The sequence below is a fragment of the Macaca mulatta genome, chromosome 2 (assembly GCF_049350105.2).
Source record: "Macaca mulatta isolate MMU2019108-1 chromosome 2, T2T-MMU8v2.0, whole genome shotgun sequence".
Classification (NCBI taxonomy): domain Eukaryota; kingdom Metazoa; phylum Chordata; class Mammalia; order Primates; family Cercopithecidae; genus Macaca; species Macaca mulatta.
The window spans coordinates 31185639-31210667 of NC_133407.1; the positions used below are offsets into that span (position 1 = coordinate 31185639).

At 36.5% G+C, this 25029-nt stretch overlaps 1 protein-coding gene across 2 annotated transcripts in view; it reads left to right on the plus strand.

Moving 5' to 3' along the window:
- The window catches only part of TBC1D5 (TBC1 domain family member 5), a 564710-nt gene that overhangs the window by 395716 nt on the left and 143965 nt on the right, over nt 1–25029 (plus strand). For both annotated transcript variants that reach the window (XM_015132185.3, NM_001258153.1), the window contains 1 exon segment: nt 11944–12086. In XM_015132185.3, the coding sequence (XP_014987671.1) occupies nt 11944–12086 (143 nt within the window).

A 25029-nucleotide genomic window follows, 5' to 3' on the forward strand; every position in this document is an offset into this window, starting at 1 on the left:
TTAAATGTATTATAAAGATACCATAATAATAACAGTTTGGATTTGTTGCATAATTAGATTCATAGGTAAAAGAAAATAGAGATTCTGAAACAGACCCTCAATACATATAGACATTTAATACTATGATAAAGGTAGAATTTCAATTCATTAGGGAAATAATGGATTATTCAGTAATACAGTTTTGAGAACTAACTAGCTGTTTGGTAAATCGTGAACCTATATCTCTATTTTGCACCAAAATGAATACCAGATGAATCAATAATATAAATAAAACTGGGGTAAAATGATGAGTGTTGTTATTAGGTGGGGAGTTCACAAGCCCATAAACTATGAAGAAAAGTTTTGGTAAATATGACATTATAATAAAATTTCTTTCTGGGATAAGAGACCTCCCTGTAGCCAAAGAGAGATAGAAAAGTTAGGAGTCACTAAAACTTCCTTGGTTCTTGGCAGCGTCCTGGCCCAACACTATATCCTCTTATACGCTCTTAAAGTAGTGGTTCTCAAACTTGAGCTTGCGTCAGAATCACCCAGAGGGCTTGTTAAAATACAGATGACTGAGCTTTGCCTAGAGTTTCTAATTTAGTAGGTATGAGTGAGTGGGGTTCAAGAATTTGCAGTTTGAACAAATTTTCATGTGATGCTGATGCTGCTGGTTTAGAGACCACACTTTGAAAACCACTGCTTTACAATTTTCCCGAATTCTTCTCCTTTTGTGTTAAATAACTCAGTACCATTCTTTGCAATCAAAGATCCTAAATTAAACTAAAGTGTCGAGGTAACATGAAGTAAGCAGTTTGCTTCCAAGATGTATTTACACTAACAAAGACCTGTACAAAGATAATCAATGCAGCATCACATGTAATAACAAAGGAACCTAAATGTCCCCAAAATAAAAGGACTATTTAAGTTATTATACATCCACTTATGGAATACTATACAACCATAATAAAGAACAAGTTATTTATTTCTATATATGTTGATTTGGAACGATCTTCATTTTAGCAATCATTGTTAAATTTAAAAATACATGCCCCTATTTATGCTTTTAAGAGGTAAACACCTGCATAAAAATGTCTGTATGTTATATAAGAACATTGGCTACCCTTGGGAAGGTAGGTTTACTGTTGGGGAGGGGATTTGTGTTGGGAAAGAAAATTGCTTCTTATTGTATGTCCTGTTATACTTTTAAATTATTTTTCACCATTTGCAAAAACAAACAAACAACTATAAATTAGCAAAAGAATAACTCCACATAGTTTTCATTTTAACTCACAGACAATAAAAGAATTAAGAAAGTGTGAGAAAGATAGCGAGATAGGAGGCTATCATCAGAGAGCAGTGCTTCAGACACATCGTGGATTTGGAGCATCTCAGCACCAGAATTCAGCCACAGTATCTGGTAGCTGATGTGGAAAGGAAATGAGTATGTTGACAAAAATAAATTTAAAGTATTTTATGTGATGGTTCTGCTGCTTCATATTTGAGTTGATTTATGAGCAAATTAATTTATGAACATGTTATAAACCATGATGCCCTCAGTAAACTAAACTTCACTGAGTTTCTGTTCTCTCCGTTAGCCTGAAATACAATTCTAGACCTCATAAGTCTTTCTAAAATTGGCTGACCAAAAGTGGCAATTAATTTTTCTTTGTAAGTTCTTAGTTCTTTATAGTTTCCTTAATGAGTTTCCCTGAAAAGAAACCCTCTAAATCTTGTAGGGTCCTATAGCTGTAATTACCACTGTATTTTAACTGGGTTACTCATGAACTAGCAGATTGCAATTCATCAAAATAAGTCTTTCAGAAAGCACCATGTCTTCTACCCAGAAAAACCCAGCTACCACACAGATAACATAGCAATAGTAGATACTATGCATTCCGAATCCTGTGATTCTCCACGTTAATGTGGAGAGGTGATTTTAAAAATACATACCTGAATTAACTGTCCTTTGGAAATTAGAAAAAATGTAAAAGAATAGAAAAAACACTGGGCTAGTTGTTAGAGTATCATTGTATAATCTGCCTTTGGATGAAATGTGACCTCAGGTTGCGCCATGTTCCTTTGTTGATGTATCTGTAAAATGCCTGTTCCTGCCCAACTTCTTTGGGTCAGTGATTACAAATTGGGGGCTGAGCGAAGAAATCACCTGTGTATCTCTGAAACATGCAAGAGTTTTTCCCCCAAGTGGTTCTAATGCATGCATTCCACAGACCATTTGCTTTTATAGAGCTCGGGCTTATTTGAAGATCAAATGTGGTAGTACTTTTAAAAATAAAAAAATTGATATAAGCACATGGTATTTGCCATTATCAGAAATTGTGTATGATTATTTTAAAACATTGAGTTGTGATCTTCTGTGCATTAAAAAATACATTTTCCTTGGTTATTATATATTTGTCCTTAAAAAATTATATATACACATACATATAGTTGATTGTACAGTTGTTTAGGCGTTAAATTTAGCTATCAGACAGGGATAAAATGGAGCAGCCAATCCCCTCTTTAACTCTTTTGTTTCCATTTCGCTTTCACTAGTAGAAAACGTAATTTGTGACATTTTGAGCTGGACTTCTAGATTTCTAACCAAACCCATATTCTCAAAGTAATGAATGTGGTGGGGTTGACTGCCCTTTCCCTTCATGGCTCCTTCACAGTTTCCTTTTCCCCTCCCTGTCTCTCCCTTCCTTGTGAGTTACCTAGGCCCCATGCAGATACATTCAGCTCTTGATTATCTGAATTAATGGATAGTAACTGGGACATACATAATCCCAGATGGTGGATAATCCAAAAACCATTAATACTTGGCTTTGAAATGTATTTAGTAATGTTTTAAATTGTTTTTACCTTTCTAATTATATGTTGCTAATGTTGCCATTAGTTTGCATTCCCTGAGTACATCCTAGTTGCTTGGGGGATTTAGTGTGGAGGGGGCACAGAAAAATGCAGAGTAACTGTGGTAAACCAGATTGATGGGATTATTATTGAGTTAAATTTTATTTTGAATAATTTTTTCCAGTTAGTGATTAAGAATTGTCAGCATAGCGTTCAGTCTGTGGCCAAGCACAGTACCTGCCACACTGTTGAAGTTTAGGAAATATTTGTTAAATGAAGATTCTCAATTTTTCATACCAGTCTTATGATCAAATCAGGGCTGGCATGAACCAGGAAAAGAAGTCAGTGAAGAAAGTTCATTCTCTCCCAACCTCAGCCTTTCCACCCCCAGGTCAGTGAAGATGAGTATTGCCAAGTCATGGGCATTTTCCCAAGATAGTGCCGATTTACAGGCTGTTTGACCAGCTGATCCACACAGAATAACTCCTCACTAGCAGTGCCTTAATACAGTGAGCCTTCAATAAGGGAAATACGCTGTTCTTTTAAAAGGCAAGAACGATACTTTGAAATGGGCACGAGGAAGCTGGGAAATCCTTTTAGTAGAATATAACTTTCCATGATAATAGAAGCATCCAGAATAACAAAAACATAAATATAGAGCAGTTCTTAACCTAAGGTCCCTTAATTAGCCTAACTCCTAAAATGGCTTTCACTTGAGTAGATATGATATGGGGATGGGTGTGTGTATTTTTCAGAAGGGAGGGCTCATATGCTTGATTACATTCTCAAAGGGATCTGCAACTTCTCTCTACTGATGAATGGGATTTCAGTTTCACTGTTTTATACTTTTCATGAAATGTTTGAAAGTGGGAAACGAAACTCCCATGGCCACTGCCTCACAAATTTGCCTCTATTTGGACTTCAGAATGATCAGGGAAACTAATTTTGTAAATTTCTCTAGCTATAGTTCGTTCCAAGCTGGGGACAGGCATAGGCTGAGAAGCCAGGGGTATTTGTTGAAAGACTGAACATGCGAATGGGCAATGGCAACACTATCTGTGACAACAGAACTCAGACCCAGATAAGATGCCCCAGAAGCCAAATTACAACCTTTGCAGCAAAATCAGTCCAGAACGGTTAGGCCTTGGTCAGTCACTGCTAACTTCGCTATTTTTGCCCTACTTTCTGCTTCCACCACAGGACCAACCTAGAGAAAGCCAAATATGTTCCCCAAATAATCATATATGGTGCTCTACCTCTAGTTAGCCCTCTGCCATGCCTACAGCCTTCAATGGGGGCATACCTGAAGCCTCCTTCCCCTGACCCCATGACCCTGTAAAACTTTATCTTTCCCCTGGCTACTTTGGATTATCTTCCAAACACAGGCAGTGGTAGCTGAACTCTCTTGCTATTGCAAACTCTGAATAAATAGCCTTTGCTTATTCTCATTTGGGGGTTTTCATTTATTTCCACTTTGCATTGAAATTTGAGAGGTTCCAGGTGAACTCCCTTATCCTGAAATCTCTCTTCCACCACTACATCACAGAGCTGATAGTAATATCACTGGAGAAATGTTTCTTGGAGTTTAGCTCTTTATTTCTCCAGGAATAGCATTTTAAATGCATGTTTTATTTTAGGGGTAGTTAGATCCCCATAGTTGATAGTGTAGAATCTTAGACTTAGAATGGTTCACTGGTAACACAGAACAGAGGAACACAAAATAGATGACCATTTAGCCAGGCTCCCAGTATCATGGGGCTTCTACATGGGGAGTGAGCAAATGCCCTTTTGGGCCTGGCAGTTTTGGTATTATCTCACTTCTGTCACCCTCACATTTGTATCCCTCGTTTTTATTGTTTTTATAATAGTATTTTCCTCGAAAATAAAATGTATATAAATTAATAGAGATAGAATTCTAGGAGAAATTTGGCTATGGATACTTTGTGTCCATTAAATGTGTGTGTGATGGCCGTTGGCTGAATGGTTAGACCTGTAGAGCGAGACAATTTGAAGATGCACACTCAAGAGTAGGCTGAGAAGATGCAGAGAGAAACTACAACTTCCCATGTATGGATCTTATAGTTTGGTTCCCATATCAGCAGCATCAGTATCTCCTGGGAACTTGTTCAAAATACACATTATCTCTGGGCATAGTGGCAGATGCCTGTATTGACCCACCTTAAAAAATGATCAGGCTCCCCTTAAATCTTCTGTATCAGAAAACTTTGGGGATAGGTTCTAGCAATCTGTGTTTTTACCATCCCTCCAGATACCTCTGTTGTATGCTAAAGTTTGAGACCACTACTGTAATTAGAAGAGCCATCCAATAACTTCTGCTTTTTCTCTCCTCATGGAGTAACATTTTACATGAATGCATGGTAGATTTTAGGAGCCCTGACAGCTGAAGCCAAAATATGATCAGGAAACAAGAATCTGTCACCTTGTCCAGTGCCTCTCAAACTTGTACATGCAGATCACCTGAAGGTTTTGTTAAAGTGAACCTCTGATCCAGGAGCACTATACTGCGGGTGGGGCGGCGGGGGCAGGGTGCTGAGAGATGCATATCTAACAAGCTCCCAGGTGGTGGTGATGGACCTAGGATTACTCTTTGAATACCAGGGTCCTAGGAGACCACACACCCAAGCTGAGGAACATTGGAGGTATGGGCATGCAGGCAACTAGAGCTCAGGAAATGAAAGGGGAAGGTTCCTGAGAGGTTAGGAGGCTTTTATAAATTCCTGCATAAATCTGATCACTTACTGCTTAGAATGTATGTTCAGGGATCTCCACAGAGAGATAGGGGAAGCCCAGGAAGAAGATTGATGAGCAGCTAGGAATCCTGTGAAAGGTCCAGCCTCTAGGCCCAAATCAAGATCATCTGTGGTCAAGAAGAGCTAACTTGAGGAAAAAGATTGATATTAATTAAATAAACATTTTTAACCACCTACTCTCTGCCTCATATCAAATAACCCCCAGGATCCTGTGATCTGCCAGAGAAGAGAGAGAAACCGAAACAATATCCATAACTTACTATTTAGCTGAGATTTGTTTATCAGTGCCTTTATCTCTGGAAAATGTAACTGGGAGCAGTAACACTAATAGGTGTGAAACCTTCAGACATCAGACCTGGGCAAAGTAGTGTCCTAAACCCTGAACTGCCAGACAGGATCAGGGCACTTTCTGGAATAGAAAAGAAGAGAAAGAAGAGAGGGCCAGTGAAAATTAACCACAGAGGGTACTTAAAGCTATGGGTTAGAGATAAGAGGTCAAAGGCAATAAGATACCCCTGCTGCCTTTTAGGAATGGATTCCTTCTGACTCTCTTAATAGGTACCCATCTGTGGATTTTGGCCATGTCCCTTTGAATAACAGGAATTCTATTTCCAATGTAATTGTTGGTGTTGAGATTGACTGCTTATGGAGGCATAATGACTGTGGTCTTACCTTCATCCCTGAATAGATCCTGATATTTCTCAGCTTAGTGTTATACCTCATGTCAGTTCTTCCACCAATGTGTATAAATGTATTAGGAGATTTACGCAGAGGAAGTCGAAAAGTGTTATTCACTGTAGTTAAGATCCCTTTGGTATTTGAAATGTCTATGATGGTTTCAAAAAATAAAGTCACACGTTTTATTTTTTTAAATGAGTTTCAGATTATGGAGCATAGGAGTAATTATTTTTAGCAAATCTCTATATGCAATTTTAGAAAACTTATTTGATCATAATTTCCTTTCCTGAAGGTAAAATGGTAGAGCAAAGCCTGTTTACAGACTTTCTAGAAGTAAAAACTGTCTCTGGTATGAATAAAAAACAGTTTTCATGGAGCCTAAAATTCATTTTCGCAACATGGCCAACAACGGCACATTAATTCTTTGTATATTTAATTCATACACAGCAGTGGCTTCTAAGTAAATTTCTCAAAATACCCAGTAGCTTACTTGTGGTGGAACCCGCGTAAGTGATAGGGTAGAGAGGTTACTTCTCAGCAGCTGTTATCCCCATAGTCCTCTCCTGTCAGGGCTAAGATTCCAACTGCTCCCTATTGGAATGGACAAGAGGATTCTCACAGAGAGTGCATCCTGTTCATACAACTATAGCCATATTAGACTATTACCATCATGCATTAGCTTTATTGGAATTTCCTGGTAAATTATATATGCTAAAGTTAATCAGTCCTTGAAGTACCATACTTGTAAGCCAAATAGCAGGCATATATCTGAAAGAGGTATGTGTGTATGAGAGAGAGAAGGAGAGAGAAAATGTTCAAGCATCAAAAATTTATCGTATTATGGTCATCTTCTATAGCCAACATTTTCATGATCTTCTTATATCCCTGGGAAAACGTAGATGTACAAGGCTCTACTTTACATTCAGACTATTTTTGCAAAGGCATATTACAGTTGTTCTGACAAAACAGCTTCAAACACTTGCCAAGGAGAATAAATTACAGTAGGAATGGGTGGTAATTATTAGGAACTTATTTTTGGAATAAGAAACCTTCCTTAATAAGGGGTTACGTACTGCCCTCTGAAAGAAAGAGAGAATTTTCCCCAAAGTCAAAAAGACACTTTTAACACTTCATGTGCATATCCTGTGGGGGTTAAATTAGGTTAGCATGTGTTCCCAAAAAGGCAAATTCAAGCTGGGTTCAATCCATGGATTACAGAGAACACTTAGAAAGCAAATTGGAATTCTTTAGACACAGTAATTCAAAGTTTCTGTTTTTTTCTCTTTTTGAAGCAGAGTTTAGCTTGATGGCTTAAAGGATTCAGATATGTCCTCAAGGCATTCAGATATTTTTAAAGACCTAATTGAAATAGTTGATTAGACAAAAAATTTACCAAACAGGTAAGCATCCTTCAATAATGTATTCTACAGAGCCCTTAGGAGACTAGTAAGTGTAAAATTGGAATAAAATTATATATTTTGCGCTCCCATTTTTTTGTGACTTTGTTTTCTAAAGAAGTTCAAATTAAATACGAGAATGCCTTGTGACCCTAAGTATAATGAATTCAGTGTTTAGTTACAATTTTAAGACGTTTTCACAGAGTTGATATAAAGGAAAATTTAGAGTGTATTAATTTCAAAAGAACTGAATACAAAGAAACCCAATATAAGAGCCTAAAATCAGTCAAAGAAGTACCCAAGCACAGAGATAAACATTTTTGGCTTGCTTTTATTTTTCTTGAATACTAATACAGAAATGGATTCTGTGTTTATCCCATAGCAGGCATAGATTATTTAAAAATTGTTAGCTTTTAAAAATACAAGTGAACAGAAAGCAAAACACAAATTGACACCATTGAGCAAAAATCTAACATTGCTTTTTTGTGTAAGAATGCTCACCTAGTGGCATCATTTCATGATCACAGGTTACTCAAGATGCCCTTATAATGTTTGTTAAATTAAATTCAATATAGCATTTCTACATTACTTGTTCTTGTAAGGTTACTATGCCCATATCTCACTAAAGAGCCAGTAATGGGAAAGAATAGGGAAATGGACCTAGGATTTAATTTTGTTTCTCCATATATAACCCACTACAGCCAAGTTGGATTAAGGCTATGCTTATTTAAAGCTCAGTCAAATTGGTCCTTTTCATAAACTCATTGGTAAAAATGAATTTCTCTTGGTGTTTCCATGGGTCATGCACCGAGCAATAACACCAACAGTAGTTACTGATCCCCTGGGAATAGCAGCTTAATTACACAGAAGTTTGAAATCAAGGATAGTGGTATAAATGCAAACATAGAGACATGTCCTGTCTTTGGGTGGTTTATTATTAAATTTAATACCTCAGATACTCTTTTCTGTTTCTGCAGATCTTAATTACTAAGTAGATATGGTAAAATATGAATTATTGTATTATCACAAGTGATCAAATATATATGGTTATGAGCATGGCAGTCTGCAGGTGTAACGTACATAAAGCAAGATTGATACTATCAAGCAGTTAAACTGAAGTTATCTTTAAGGGGAAAAGGTTTAATGCTACCCTTAAGTGTAACTTAAACTCTCACTAAATATTTTTAACTGCAATAAAAGCATGTTAATTGTAGGAATGACTTCTTTACAAGACCTCGTTTCTTAGAGTAAGTTTTTCTTTCCAAGAATATAAAAGCTTACTGAAATAATTTCTATTACTAACTCATTCTGTAAAGAGCTTTTTCCTTGGCTTTTAAGCTCAATGAAGAAAGCCCAAAATAGCACAGGAAATTTGTGTGTTGTGAATATATATATATAAAAAATATAAGAACTAAATCCAACTGGGATAAAATGATTAAATTATTGATAAGGTCATTGTTGGTCCCAAAGCATTCCATTAGTTATATGTTTCTTCTTAAATATTTTGAGAATTTGGCCTTAATTTTCTTATAATTACATATAAAATAGAAGAGACAGCATTTTACTTTAATATCCTCTCATGTACAACTTATTACAGTCTTTATATAAGAGAAATATGCTAGGCATCTAATGATACATTTTTTTCTTATGTGTTTTTGGTATTTTTTCTACCTCCTGGATTATTTTTGTGCCACCACTTTCAAGATCAATGCCTGTACTTCCAAATTAGCTATCCCATTGCTTCTCAGTAAAGGTGGCTTTACAGTGGGGTTAACAAGACTTCTGTAAATACATAAAGCGCTTAGCAAAGTGTATAGAGGTCTTTACAAAGAACTTTCTGGATCTCTTTCTCTCTTTCTCTGTTTCTGTCTTTCACATGCACTCACACACACAGAATTTGGTCCTTGCTGTGGAATTTTACAGCAGTGTACTTGGCAAGGTACTTAAAGAGTGAAGCAATATGAAAGATTTATAAAGCAGCACATTGTAGATAACACATTAAATATAAAAGTACTAAAGGCATGCATTGTGTGTAGTTTTGGAGATATTAAATATGTGAACAATTTGACACAGAAAATAAAGATGTATTTTATTCAGTGTAGATTACTAGATGTTTGCAGTTAACCTTCCTGACTGCTGCAGTGAAGATCGCTGCATGTGTGTATCTTCAGAGTCAAAAAGGATGCAAGACAAGTTGACGAATAACTGACAGTTTGTTGTAGAAATAATGGGTGTAGAAATAATGGGTATAGAAATTATTTCTAGGAAATGGGCTACTTTGTTTTTTTTTTGTTGTTGTTGTTGTTGTTGTTAAAGCACTATCTGTGATAAAATCTAAGATGTGATTGCTGATAAGAAAATGGCAAGAATTTGAGCTGTAAGGAAAGAGGGGGAAGATTGTATTCTTAACTGTAGTTGTGTATTAACCTTCATCTAGTTTCCTCATTGATGGATTTTTCTTCCAGTTGTGTCAGCTGAATAATTGTAACCATGTTCTACATGTTTTAGTCGTTTAAGAATGCAAACATTTGTATCGGTTAAAAATCCTTTGAACAGGGGCCCAAAATGGTTTAGTTCATGTATTTTTTTGCTGTGCCCATCTCTGGTTCCCCTGATACTCTTTGCAGTATCAGTTAATTCTTTGTAATTAAGAAAGCGGCCTATTTAATTTAGAGATGTTTTTGTACTTCTTGGAATAGTAAATATTAGCATTTGTAATTTGAAAGAATTAGAAGTGTGTGGAGAAGTATTTTTTTTCGTAAGCCATGTAAACACAGCCATCTTAGACAAAAAAAAATTGTGTTAACCGCCCCTCATTTAATTAATAGCAGCAGAGTAAAAATTGAAAATTATAAAAGATAAAAATTATGAAAGACACTATAAAATTTTTAAAATTTGAACATTTAAAATATTTTAAAATGGAAAATTATAAAAGATACTGTAACATTTTTAAAAAGATAAGTATTGGGCATTTTAATTTTTTATACTGAAAAATTGAGTAATTGATGTAGTTGAAAATACAATCTAATTATTATATTGATTAATATGATGATGTGAATAAAAAAACTTAAGTGTTCAATCACATGGTTCCTAATAAACTATGATACATATTTGTGAGTATACAGCATTTTGTCATATCTTTGATTTCTCCTTAAATATATTACTCTCTGAGGAAAGTACTTGATTTTTTTTTTGCCTTGCTTTAACCCCATAGATGGTTATATTTGGTTTCAAATTTTACATAGAAGTAACATCTCTTTACTAATTTTTAAAGGATTTATTCTATATTATTTGATGCTGCTAGAAATTTGAAATTTTTAATCTTTTGCTACGTGTTAGAATCACATAGAATTCTAGCTGAAGTCCTTAGAAGAAGATTTATGTAAGGAAATTGTAGCCATGTCATGTAAAATTAGAGGTCAATGAATAAAAACATCAAACCAAATTTTTTTCTTATAAGAATTAGATATAAAGAGTTTAGCATTTATTGAAAGTCTAAAGTGTCACTATTTATGATGTATATTTATACATTGATGTTGCTTAGCTGCTTATGTTTACTCTGTGGCATAGATACTCATTTTCTAGGTAATAGAAGTAAGCACTTTCTAGGTAATAGAAAAGCACTCCTAGAAAGGTAGCCTTACTGATCAGGTATATTGGTTGCAAAGCTCAAAAAATTAAGTATGACTATATCTTTCATTTAAAATAACTATCTATGCTTGGCCAAAAAAATAGATATCTACGGGCCTTTTCCCACACTTAATTTTAAAATGAATTATTTTAAATAGAAGCGAGATGTGAGAATGCAGTTTTCTAAGTTTGTATCGGATTTGTCATATAAACATTTGCAAAAGGGCAATTAACAACAACAGTAAATCAGTAGAGATCATGACATTTTGGAAAATTTTATTTTTAACTTACAACCTTACCTATGAAAGCAACTACTAGACTACTAAATACTCATTTTCTCTTCACCTTTTGGGAATTTGTGATTTCTATTAAATATGAAAGATTTTGACATTTTTCAAATATGTGTGTAATACTTGTGTATATAATAGCATTTAATGATTATGGCCTAGTTATACAATTATAAAATTCATTGAAAGCTTAAAAATTAGGTTTTACTATATTATATTTTTGATATATAATATTTGCTCAGTGTGTTCAGTTAATAGTTTTTCACGGTTACCTGAGAAAATGATCACTCTTTACATTACTCTCGAAAGTACTGTCTTCTGAATTTTTGTTTTGTTTCTTTCCAGAAGGTGGGTGCGGCTGCTGTTTGGACGAGAGTTCCCCCTGCAGGACCTTCTGGTGGTCTGGGATGCCTTGTTTGCAGACGGCCTCAGCCTGGGTTTAGTAGATTATATCTTCATAGCCATGTTACTCTACATCCGAGATGCTTGTAAGTGTTAATGACCTTGCCTACATTTGACTAGATACTCCTGATTTTTAAAAATGTTTTGCCTTTTAAACAGACTTGGTGTTTTATTATTTGATTTACATGTACCTCAATTTTTATAGTTGGGTAATATATTGAAATTTCAAAGGAATATACTAAACATCCCTTTTGTTGGTTAACTGTGTACACATTGGGAGATGTGAGTTATTTTATCCTGAGAGAATTAGAATATTCTTCAGAACCATTTTTCTAAAGACTTTACTCCTGCTTTAATCTCCTCATTACACACAGTTGTGAAATGCATCTATAAAAGCCAGTATTTGAGATATGTTTAGAGCTCCACCTTCTGACAGGTAGGGAATATTCAAGGATGTTTATCAGGAGATTGGAGTTATTTTTATAATATCAACACCTTGCTAATAAAAAAACAAATATTGCATTTAAAGGTATTTTAACTTTCTTCCAGTTATATTTTAGAAAAATATATTTCTCAATATAGTGCTGAATGGTAGACGTGTACCCATCTCCTCAGATCTATGTTAGGGTGCCTGTAATAGCCAGAAAGCCAGTGCCTAGCCCTTTTCAATAGTCTCATAGTCCTTAGCTTGAAGAAAATATCGGTGTGTATTTTAAATTTCAAAATACCTCAAATTGTTTTCCGTCTCAGATAAGTAATGAAAAGTTCACACAATAAAACTTCTTAGCCAAAATACAATTAGGAAAAAGTGCACAAAATTATGCGATTGAATTAGGAAATAGGAAGCTAACATAAAGTAAGACTTTGTCTGAAGAACATACACTTTTTAGAATCATTATAATTGAGACTGTTAAATTGTTATGTGGTTCTCTTTATTTGTTCGTTGAATACCAGTTGTGGCAGATGCCCTTGTTATGCCTCTAGTAACACTAATTTTCTTTAAAATTTTAGATTATACATTTTTTAATTTCCCAAAATTACTTAAATAAGTGACAGGGGTACCACGTTTTATCCAAAAATTATAGATTTTGTTCTGTGCCTCGAAGGTCAAATAGTTTAGGTTTTGACAGACAAAGTGAAAGTTTCTTCCTTCTGAGCCAGATCTAATCACTTAAGAATATGGGAGTCATAAGAGGAAGCATAAGGAAAATGGAGAAAAATATCTGAATAGATTTAATGGATACTGGATTTTATGATATTCAATACTAACCTCTGAGTTGTATTTTTAAATATAAATAAAAATAAAAGGAATGAGAAAACTCTTCTAGAAAAAAAAATGCTTTGGATAATATTTATGCAAAACTTTCCAAAGCAAACAACTGCTGAAAAGTATTATGATTTTCTGTAATTGTAAACAGTTTACAATTTGCTGTTTTTTGACTTTGGCACATTACCACTATATATTTTTAATTTAATCATCCTGTCTCCTATTCTAAGACCTACTTTTATCATTGTATAAAACATGGCAAATTTTTTGGCAGCTGAAGTCCTTACACATTTTTCATCTTTTCACTGATGACTTTATAAAATGTGAAAAAATACAGAAGTAATGAAGTGATTTATTTATTTCAATATTAACCCAACTTATTTTAATTTTGTTATTTAAGTCTGTAACAGTGGATGAGATCTCCTAAAAATAGAATGAATATTTGTCAGGTATTTACAGATCACTTCTCCTGTTCTCAAGAAGTTTACCAACTATTAGGGAAGACTGACATAAATGTTTTCAAATGAACATATTTGGTACTATAGTTGGGATGTGGATAGGTAGTGTAGGAGAGACACCTAGCTCCCCTCTGGGCTGCCGTGAGTGAATAGAGAAAATTGTGCAGATGTTGGCAAGCCAAATAAGAGGATCTGCATACAACGCAGAAGGAACAGCATGAACAAAGGCCTGGAAGTGAAAAGCAGCTTATTGGGGATGTGTATATCAATGTGTTTCTACAAGCTGTTTGGTATTATTAGAGTACAAAGAGAGAGAGAGAGAGACTAGCCTCAAGTTATGAGACTAAAGAAAGAAACAGAAGGGTCATGATGACAGTCTTTCTATAGTAAGTGATAGGGAGCTATTGAAATGTCCAAAGCAGAAATGTGATCACTTGTAGATCACTTTAGTGGCAATGGGGAAGATGAAGTCAAAGGAGACAAGAGCAAAGGCATCAGATAACAGTTATGACGGTAGTTCGGGAGAAAAACAGTGGATCAGAGAATTATTCAGAGCTAAAGTTAGCATGATTTAGTGATTAAATATGATAGGAGAGGGAGAATGGAAAATCTAGAAGAGTCTCCAGCTTGGAGGTATGAGTGACTGGGTGATATTTATTAACTTGGACAGAAAATACAAGGATTAAGAAGTTTTAGGAATATTAATAATTAACTGGGCTTTGACTTTGCTGAGTTTTGAGATATTTATAAGAAATTATAACCTAAAGATTTGAAAAATAAAGTTAAATGTCAATATCAAGGCTACAGATTTAATTTTGCAAATGATTAACAGGTGTTTGTTAAAACCATAACCACAGATGCAGAATAGGGTGACTATATATCAGAGTTTGGGATAGTCTTGGTTTACACCTGCTATCCCATAATAGTAATTATTTGTCCTTTTTCACTCTCAAAGACATTACATTAGGATCATAAAAATTATATGGTCCTATTACCTAAGGTGGGTACATATGGAAAGAGAACATGGGCAAAGGTGAAACTGGGTTTAACATCAGCATTTCAGAGGCACCAGAGGAGAAAAAGCCAAGGAAGAGCTTAACTTGTGTTGTAACCCCAGAGAACTGTCTGGAGCCAGGCAGAGAGAAGAAGGTCAGTAGTGCCCAGAACAGTAACACAAGGTTAGAAAAGTCCACTCACTTTGGGAAATGTGGAGGGACAGTCATTGGATACCTTTGCCAGGGTGGATTCAATGGACTGGTTGAGCAGAAGCTGGATTATGGTGGGTTGCAGAGTGAATAGACAGTTAAGAAATACAGTAGTCTTTTCTTCAGCTTTTTGTTGTTGGGTTTTTTGTTTGTTTGTTTGTTTGTTTTTAATATATGCATTACTTTTTCAACTGAAAAGATAACTAAATAAAAACAAGGAATATGGAGATAGCAGGTATAGAGTGATCTTTGAGTAAGGAAGAAGAACGATGTAGCTAGAGGACAGTGCAGGGGCAAGGAAGATTAGATGGCTGTCATTAGACATTGGAGGCGGGGCAGAACTAATGGAGAGGTTTACTTCTCAAACCAGTCTGAGTTCCTACTTCAAAAATCAACACAGTTTTCCCCACCCTGTTCCATGAATGAGATCTCTGAAAAAGCCAGGCATGGTGGCTCGAAACTGTAATCCCAGCACTTGGGAGGACAGGTCAGGAGAATCGCTTGAGCCTAGGAGTTTGAGACCAGTCTGGGACACGTGGTGAAACCCCATCTCTACAAAAAATAAAATTTGACTGGGTGTAGTGGCTTGTGCCTATAGTCCCAGCTACTCAGGCTGAGGTAGGAGAATCATTTCAGTCCAGGAGGTCAAGGCTGCAGTAAGCCATGATTGCACCACTGCACTCCAGAGCGTGGGTGACAGAGCAAGACCCTGTCTAAACAACAAAAAAAGAGAGATCTATGAAAAGAGAAAATATCTTCTTTGTTTTGAAGCGTTCGCTTGTTTATTGTCTGTTCTTCACACCCCACCCCTAATCCCTATTCCCCAGTGAGAGACAGGATTTTGTCTGTCTTGGTTTCCCTCCCATATACTAGCATCTAGAATTGGGCCCAGGGCATAGTAAACCTCCAGAAAAATATTTTTTGAGTGAAATAATTGAGGAAATAAGGGCCCAGAGGCAGTAGAAGAGAACTGGGTCTGGAGTCCTATGAAAGACTGGCTGTGGAATAGGAATGAAAAGCTGGTGCTGATGCAGGAAGAAAGCACTAGGCTGCTTTCACAAGTAATCCAGTTCATAGGTGGAGAAGACAGAAAATGGAGGAATTCCATATCTGATAAAGGAGGAAACAAGGTTATCCACTGTGAGTGAGGCAGAGTAAGGTTAGTGGTTTGTGGGAAATGACTTGGAGCTGTGATAAAGATAGCTGATTAAGAGCCAAGAAAAGCCATGTGTAGCTGTTGAAGATCCTACAGAGAGAAACACTGGGAAGTGGTACCAGGCCTCAAAAAAAAAAAAAAAGAGGTAGATTGTGATCCAGGCTTCCAAATGAATTAGGCAAGACTAAAGGGAGACAGGAGGGTAGAGGGTGTTGAGTTTATTTGAAAATAGTGGTTTAAGATGTATAAAGAGGGAAGCACAGCCAGGAAAAGATTAGGGAAAATTGAATGTATCAAGGAATTGGGTAAGGTAGAGCATGAGAGAGCTAAATGCATACAAAGTTGTGGTCAGACATAAAGCAATTCTAGATCTGCTTGGTATAGTTGAAGTGCGTGAAGAGGAGTTTAAGTCACTTAAAGACCAAGGGATTGTGAGGAAACTGGGGTTTTTGTTTAGTTCTCCATGGACACTTCACCAAGGATCCTAACAGGAAAAGGCGTAGAAAGAAATGTAATGAGCCTGCACCATAGCCTGAAATAAATGAAAAAGAGTGACCAAGAAAACAGCTTTTATTGAACCAGTCAATTATTCAGAGTCAACCATTCAACCAGTATTTACCAGTATATGGTACATAGATGACAGTGATGAAGGGACATGATAAGGCATAGAGGCATGGCATGAACTTCAAAGGAAGAGGGAGTTTTATGAAATGATAGGAAGCAATAGTTTGGAAGCTGAATCAAGGAGCAAGGTAGTCTTCCACCTCACATCTGGAGGTTGCAGAGGCAGCAGTGACTCTGGGAAGGTGAGGCTTAGAGGAAAAGACATTGTTCCCTAGAGAAAAGGATTGAGATAGAGGGGAGCAGCAGAAAGAAAAGGAATAGAGAACCGGATGGGACGGAGTTGCATAGGAGGTCAGTACTAGTTAGATGAGCTGATATTTTTGGCCATGGTCAAGAACTGAGAGGAAGGTGGACAACTTGCCAACCCCAGCTTTCCAAATAAATCATTCGTGTCAAGCTTTTATTTCATGCCAGTGGGTTCTGACTCATAATGTCTTGCTGGGGCTTCCAGAGTGGGGATGTTTAGTTACACTCAGTAGTTTAAATCTCATTCAAGAAGATTCATTCAAGAAATCTTAACTGAACACCACTGTACCAGGCTCTGAGCATTACATACGTTTTTTCTGAGCTACATTTGTAGGATGCTTAGAGGATGTTTCATCTGTGGGAAACTAAAAGAGCCCTCCTTCCGTGATGACATTCCTTCCTTGGGGTGCATGTCTCCTAGGGATTCAGTGGATGGGGATCGAAGGGTCTATGATCATCCTGATAGTGTGCAAAATATTGTGTAGGTATGCCTTTCTTTGGGTCAAATGTCTATAGTTTTCATCAGTTTCTCAAAGGAATACATGCCCAAAAAAATAGATAAGATTCACTGCATCTAGTCCAAAGTTCTGATTTTGTAGGCACAGATAAGGCCTGTTATGGACTAAATTGTATTCCCGCCCCAACAAAAGATATATTGAAGTCCTAACTTCTAGTACCTCAGAACGTGACCTAATTTGGGAATAGATTGTTGCAAATGTAATTAGTTAAGATGAGGTCATACTAATCCAATATGACTGGTGTCCTCATAAGAAGAAGGAAATTTGGCAACAGACATGCACAGAGGGAAGACAATGTGAAGGTACAGAAGGAGAAGAAGGCCATGTGAAGACAGCCAGAAGCAGAGGTTGGAGTGATATTATCTACAAGGCAGGGAATGACAAGGATTTTCAGCCATTACCAGAAGCTAGGAGAGAAATAGGAAACAAATTCTTCCTCTTTAGGAGAAACATGCTGCTAACACCAGAAGCAGGAGAGGCAAGGAGGATTCTCCCCTACAAGTTTCAGAGGGAACATGATCCTACCAAAACTTTGGTTTTGGACTTCTAGCCTTCAAAATTATGAAACAGTAAATTTCTGTTATTTTAAACCACCCAGTTTTTGTTACTTTGCTGAATTATATGGATTAAAATTATACACAGAAAGAAACGTTGAGCAGTAAGGAAATAGTGTGAGAGTAATCATAAACCATTACTCCTATAATTGTTTATGAATAGCCATACCCCCACCACACTATTTTTTAACTGACTTATTTCATATTATAAGTCACTCTTGTGATTCCTTTCTTCCCCTGGCTCCACCTACCTCTTCCTCCTATTTTCAGGCCCAGGGTGAGGTAGCCTTTTTCCCAAATCTTTTCCTATTATTCTAGCTCTCATTGATTTCACACTTTTGCAGTTCTATAAGATCGTAATCAATACCACTAACTAAGTGCTACATTAGTTATGCTCTATTTTACATTTTTCCGTAGTCATTGTGCGTGTTGGTTCTATCTCCTCAACTAGATTGTGAGCTTCCTTGGTACCAGAACCACATTACAATTCTTTCCTACCTCTAAATACATTTGAAGCTCTTCATGTGCCCAGTTAATATAGTACTTGGGGTAATGCCAGGCCAAAAGATACCATAGAGCTCTTGGAGGGGTGGATTTGTGTGCTATGATTGCTAAGAAGACAAGTGCTAGTCTCATTCTTAGAACAACTTAAATAAATAATGATTCTTTGAAAATATACTTTCAGCATAGCTTCTTCAAAGAAAGCATTGCCTACTTTTAAAAGTAAGTAGCTGAAATTTTCACATCTGTTTTTTTATTGATTTTATTTATTTTGTTTTTGACTAGTATCAAAAAAGTCTCTATTTTAAACATAACATACCTTTTATTTGTCTTGTAAATTGCATTAATGGCTAAAACACTATAAGTCTATTTATAGATTTTCCTTTTTTTTTTTTTCTTCTGAGACGGAGTTTTACTCTTGTTACACAGACTGAGTGCAGTGGTGCGATCTTGGCTCACTGCAACCTCTACCTCCTGGGTTCAAGTGATTCTCCTGCCTCAGCCTCCCAAGTAGCTGGATTACAGGAGCATGCCACCACACCCAGCTAACTGTTGTATGTTTGGTAGAGATGGGGTTTGACCATGTTGGCCAGGCTTGTCTCCAACTCCTGACCTCAGGTGATCTGCCCGCCTCAGCCTCCCAAAGTGCTGGGATTACAGGCATGAACCACCACGCCGGGCCTAGATTTTCTTAAAAGGAAAGTATTTCTCAAATATTTATTGCCTTTTTAAATGTACTTTCTCTTTGAACACCATAAATGGAAAAGTTTCCTTCTTGGCACTTCTGCCCACTTCCTGCCTTTTTTTTCAGCCAGCGTAAGCGTGTTACAATACTCTACTATAATTTTCCTCTGTCTTTGATAGAGATTTCTTTAGCTATTTCCTTGCCTGGCATGGCATGGCAGTTGTGGCCTCTTTGTGATTTCAAATATTATTCATTTTGCTTTCCTTTTAGATCTCTACTTACTCTTCAGCCACTGTCTGTCTGCCAGTATTTCCTGCTGTCCTAACCCAGAATTTCTATTTTTCTATTTTCTAGTTAACAGCATGTTCAATGTCATATTGATGTCAAAATGTGTTTATTTCAACGCAAATTGTATTTATTTGTCTTTTCTGGAAAAACGTTGCTTAACAGTGACTACAAATTTTAAATCTCATGGTAATGTCACAAAGTTTTATCAAAGCGCAAATTGATAGTCTTATTTTTGAAGGAGTGTTTAAGCACTTCCTGACTACTAGCTCTCCTCCCTCTGAGACATAAAATGGTGTCAGTTGTTTTTATGATTATATCAGATATGTATATTAATGTACCCTGTTACAAACACCGTTTATACTACTTTATATCTTAGTTTAATAGTCTCCTCAAGTTTCACTAACAAAGGCTGATATACCATACTAGCACATTGTCAGTTATTTTGGGTTTCTTTTTTAATGTTTCCTTTTTTTAAAAAAGTTGAATTATTGATTTGGATTTAAGAAAGGTTCTAGGTTCAGCACAAAACTAAGTGGAAAATACAGTTCACATATACCCACTCCCCCAGATACCCATATTCTCCCCCACTATCACCATCCCAGTGAGAATGATACTTTTTTTTTTTTTTTTTGAGATGAAGTCTCACTCTGTCGCCCAGGCTGGAGTGCAGTGGCGCAATCTCGGCTCACTGCAAGCTCCGCCTCCTGGGTTCATGCCATTCTCCTGCCTCAGCCTCTTGAGTAGCTGGGACTACAGGTGCCTGCCACCACGTCCAGCTAATTTTTTGTATTTTTAGTAGAGACGGGGTTTCACCATGTTAGTCAAGATGGTCTCGATCTCCTGACCTCGTGATCCACATGCCTTGGCCTCCCAAAGTGCGGGGATTACAAGCGTGAGCCACCATCCAGCCAGAATGATACATTTTTTACAGTTGATAAACCTGCATTGATACAGCATTATTGCCCAAAGTTCATAGTTTTACAGTAGGGTTCACTCTTAGTGTTATATACTCTGTGTGTTTGGACCAATGTATAATGACATGTATCCATCATTATAGTATCATACATACAGCAGTCCCTCCTTATCTGCAGTTTAAGTTTTCATAATTTCAGTTATCTGATACCAACCAAGATTCAAAAATATTAAGTGGAAAATTCCAAAATAAAAAAAACTCCTAAGTTTTAAATTGTATCCCATTCTGAGTAGCATGATGAAATCTGTAGCCACCCCACTCTGTTCTGCCCTGGACATGAATCTTCCCTTTGTCCGGCATATCCACACTGCATAAGCTGCCTGCCCATTAGTCACTTAATAGCGATCTTGATTATCAAAGCAACTGTTGTTGGTATCACAGTGCTTGTGTTCAAGTAACCCTTGTTTTACTTAAAGCCCTAAAGCTCAAGAGTAGCGATGCTGGCATATTGTTATAATTGTTCTATTTTATTGTTAGATATTGTTGCTCATCTTTTACCATAATTTATAAATTGCCTAACTTATAAATTAAACTTTCATCATAGGTATGTATGTATAGGAAAAAGCATAGTACATATAGGGCTGAATACTATTTGAGGTTTCAGGTATCCACTGGGGGTCTTGGAACACATCCTAAAAATTCTCTGTGTCCTGCCTATTCATCGTCTGTCTCCCTCTAATTGCTGGAAACTACTTATCTTTTCACTGTCACAGTGTCATATAGTCAGATGAATGAAGTCTGTAGCCTTTTCAGATTGGCTTTTTTTTTCTTAGCAATATGCAGTTAAGTTTCCTCTGAGTCTTTTCATGGCTTGATGGCACATTTATTTTTAATGCTGACTAATATTCCATTTTCTAGATACAATACAGATTGTTTATTAATTCACCCACTGAAGGATATCTTGGTGACTCCCTCATATACAAGTAAGATATCCACCCACTTTTCTCCTTCCATGCATCCCGTTTCTCCTTAGCACCCCTGCCATAGGAGCCACTCCGTATCTGCCTTCGTTTGCTTCCACATATTGTTGGCTGACACCTCACTGACCCTGAAGTCTTCCATTTTAGGAGTTGTCACAGCCCTTAGTGTGTATCATTATTATCAGCCCTACCCTAGGTTGCAATTAATTTTATGTTTCTCTTCCACTGGAATGTAAGAAAAAGTTGAGATTTTAAAAATTCTTTTCATGTCTTTAGAACTTGACTCAACATTTTAAATAAAACAGGTGTTTAATATAAACATTGAATGAATGAATACAGTCCAACACACAGAGAAGATATTGTCAGTACTACTTAAATACCTTGTGTACTTCAGCCATTTTTACTGACAATGTATATTTCTGATTAAGGCACTAAAAGTCACAAAACGCAATGAAATGAAGTGTATGTATGTGTGTCTATTTTCAGATATAACTGATTCCCAACCTATGGTTTTCTTTCATTTCAATTTGTAATTAAGAGAGTCAAATGTATGAATCAGGCTTACTGATTATTTTCTACATCTTAATCCATGCCAATTTTTTCAGGCTTCATTTCCATGACATTTTATAGAATGTCATTATGTGGAAGTAGAACTTGGGCTTTGATTCTGAGTACTTACCTTTAATTACCACAATAGTGTTCACAGTTTGCATTAAAAGACTTTGTTTTGGCCAGGTTTAGTGGCCTATCATGCCTGTAATCCCAGCACTTTGGGAGGCCAAGGCAGCAGGATCGCTGGAGCCCAGGAGTTCAAGACCAGCCTGGGCAACATAGTGGGATCCCCGTCTCAATTAAAAAAAAAAAAAAAAAGAATTAGCCAGGCATGATGACACATGCCTATAGTCTCAGCCACTAGGGAGGCTGAGGTGGGAGGATTGCTTGAGCTCAGGAGGTCAAGGCTTCAGTGAGCTGTGATCATGCTACTGGACTACAGCCTGGGTGACAAGAAGGAGATTGTGTCTCCAAAAAAAAAAAAAAGAATCCTCTTTTTTTTTTTTTTAAGCCTCTGTCACCCAGGCTGAGTGCAGTGGTGCGATCTGGGCTCACTGCAACCTCCACCTCCCGGGTTCGAGCAATTCTCCTGCCTCAGCCTCCTGAGTAGCTGGGATTACAGGCACCCGCCACCATGCCCAGCTCTTTTTTTGTATTTTTAGTAGAGACGAGATTCCACCGTGTTAGCCAGGATGGTCTTGATCTCCTGACCTCACCATCCGCCCACCTCGGCCTCCCAAAGTGCTGGGATTACAGGCGTGAGCCATTGCGCCCAGCCAAGAACATTGTTTTTATACATATCATCTCATTATTTCCTCAGTCAATAATGAGATAGAGAAGGTGGAGAAAACAGAAGCCTGTGCACATAATTGATATCCTTCAAAGTTCATAGTACAAATGGCATTCCTGGAGCTAACATGCCATCTTTCTGACTTTTCTAATACAGTGATCTTTCTTTGCTCACACGCTAGCCACTGGCAATTCTGTACTTTTATACTTGCTTACTTACTGCCTTCCAGTTGGAAGCACTATATATTTAAACATAGAAATTATTGAGTAAATATCTCTTATGTTATTGCTTGATCTCTTATTAAATGAGATTCTGTTTAAAGTGTATTAAGTGGGAAAAGTAACAATTTTTTAAGTCTTTTTTCCAAGCCCAAAGAGTGAGCTGCTCTGAATTTGAGATTGTCCTCTTTCCTAAAAATGAAATTAAAACTCTCATATTATTCCGCACAAAATCTGCTAGAGTATTAAAGACTTACCAAAGAGTATCCAAGTGTTTACATAAGAGTATGTGTTGGTCTTCGGTTTCAAGGATGGTTGTTGTAGTGATTGAATGGTGCTCAAAGAGGCAGTTGTCACAAAGCCAACTGAGGAAGAAAACCCAGAAGGACAAAATTTTACAAGGGTTTTAAACACTAGACTAAAACCACTTTTTGTGGAGGATATGACTGTGTTTTATATTTGGCTTTCTCCAAAACTGAAGAGAGTAAAATTTTTTTTGTTTCTATTTATGTTTTATACCCCAGCCTCCCTCTGACCACTTGTTTTCTGGTCCATTGGCAATCCTATTTTGTTTCTTACCATTTGTACTTAGGAAAGTCAGAATAGTAAGGGCCTTTAAATAGGTGAAGATTATGCAGGCAGTAATTATGTGTTCTTTCCTGCATGTAGTAGGCCCTCAACAAATATTTTTTTTCAGAGAGCATTGCATTATTGAATACTTTCTCTATGCCGGGTGCCTGGCAAGGCACTTTCATTACACATTGACTTTGTTTTCAGTCAAGTACAATTAACTATGAGAAAAACTTTTTCCTTTTTTAAAAGAAAGGTTTTCTTTTTTGTTAGCTCATTTTATTTTATAATTAATCTATGATTATTTGTTTTTATATGCCATTTTATAGGTAAATACAAGAATGTATGCCTATTTCTAAATATTTGCTATTCTTGGCCTTTGACACCGAGGACTTTTTTCAGTTTATACCGATACCCCTGTCATGCACTTGCTAAGAATGTAGGAAAGTATAAGAGTAGGGGGTGAGGCTTTCAGTCTACACAGACCCAGGTTCGGCCCTGTCTTTGCCTTTCAGTAGCTCTGTGGCGTTGGCTGTGTTGTTACCTACTCTGCACTACCTCATCTATAATAGTCAGTGATAATGCTTTCCTTAGGGGGAATTAGGAGGACTCATGAGACCTTTATAAAATGTATGACTAGTTTTCAGGCATATTATAGGTACTCGATAAGTGATAGATATTTTGGGGGGGGTCAGGCGAGAAATTAAAGGAAGTCTATAGAGTTTCGTGTTTTGTGGTAGTTTTCAGTCCGTTTTATTATGTTGACAAAGAAAGTATATCTCAATATGAACTTGAATAATTTGAAAAAGTATTGCATGTATTTACAAACATTACAGTTGTAAGTGTGGTTAATTTTGAATTATGTGTAAGTTATTGATCCACATTGCTTTAAACTTTCTCAAAACAGTTACTTTTTCTGCATATCATTACTGATTTCACTTTTTGGTTTATTTGTACCTGCTGGAGAAACTAAATCATCTCTTCAGACGACTCCAGAATAGTTGTGGGGTGCATAAAGATTCAGAGAAGTCAGCTCTGCCTCATGTGGAGGTAATACTATTCATCAAGGATGAATTGAGCAAGATAGGGAAACGTACCATGTAGCAGCTGGCCCACTCTTACAGAAAGCCTGTAGATAGAGTAAGCAGTATTGTCTCATTTTATAAATGAGAGAAATAAAGTTTCAATGAAGTTGGGCAGCTTGCCTAAATTCACCATATTATAAGTGACTAGGCTGTCTAATCTAGTTCTCATTCCAAATCCATTAACTTTTCTTAGGTACTACTTACCTTTGCTTTTACCTTCCCTAAATCAACTCTTTAGAATGTGCCTTCACTATTTTGTTTTTAAAGCATAAACATACTTCATTTCAAATGCAGGTAGATGCCAAAACTCAATAATTTTTCTTAATCTTTCACTTGTTACCTCATGTCTCTGCCCTGCTCTGATAGAATAAATATTGGGGAAAGAACAGTATTACAGATTAGTTTTTCATTTTCAATAA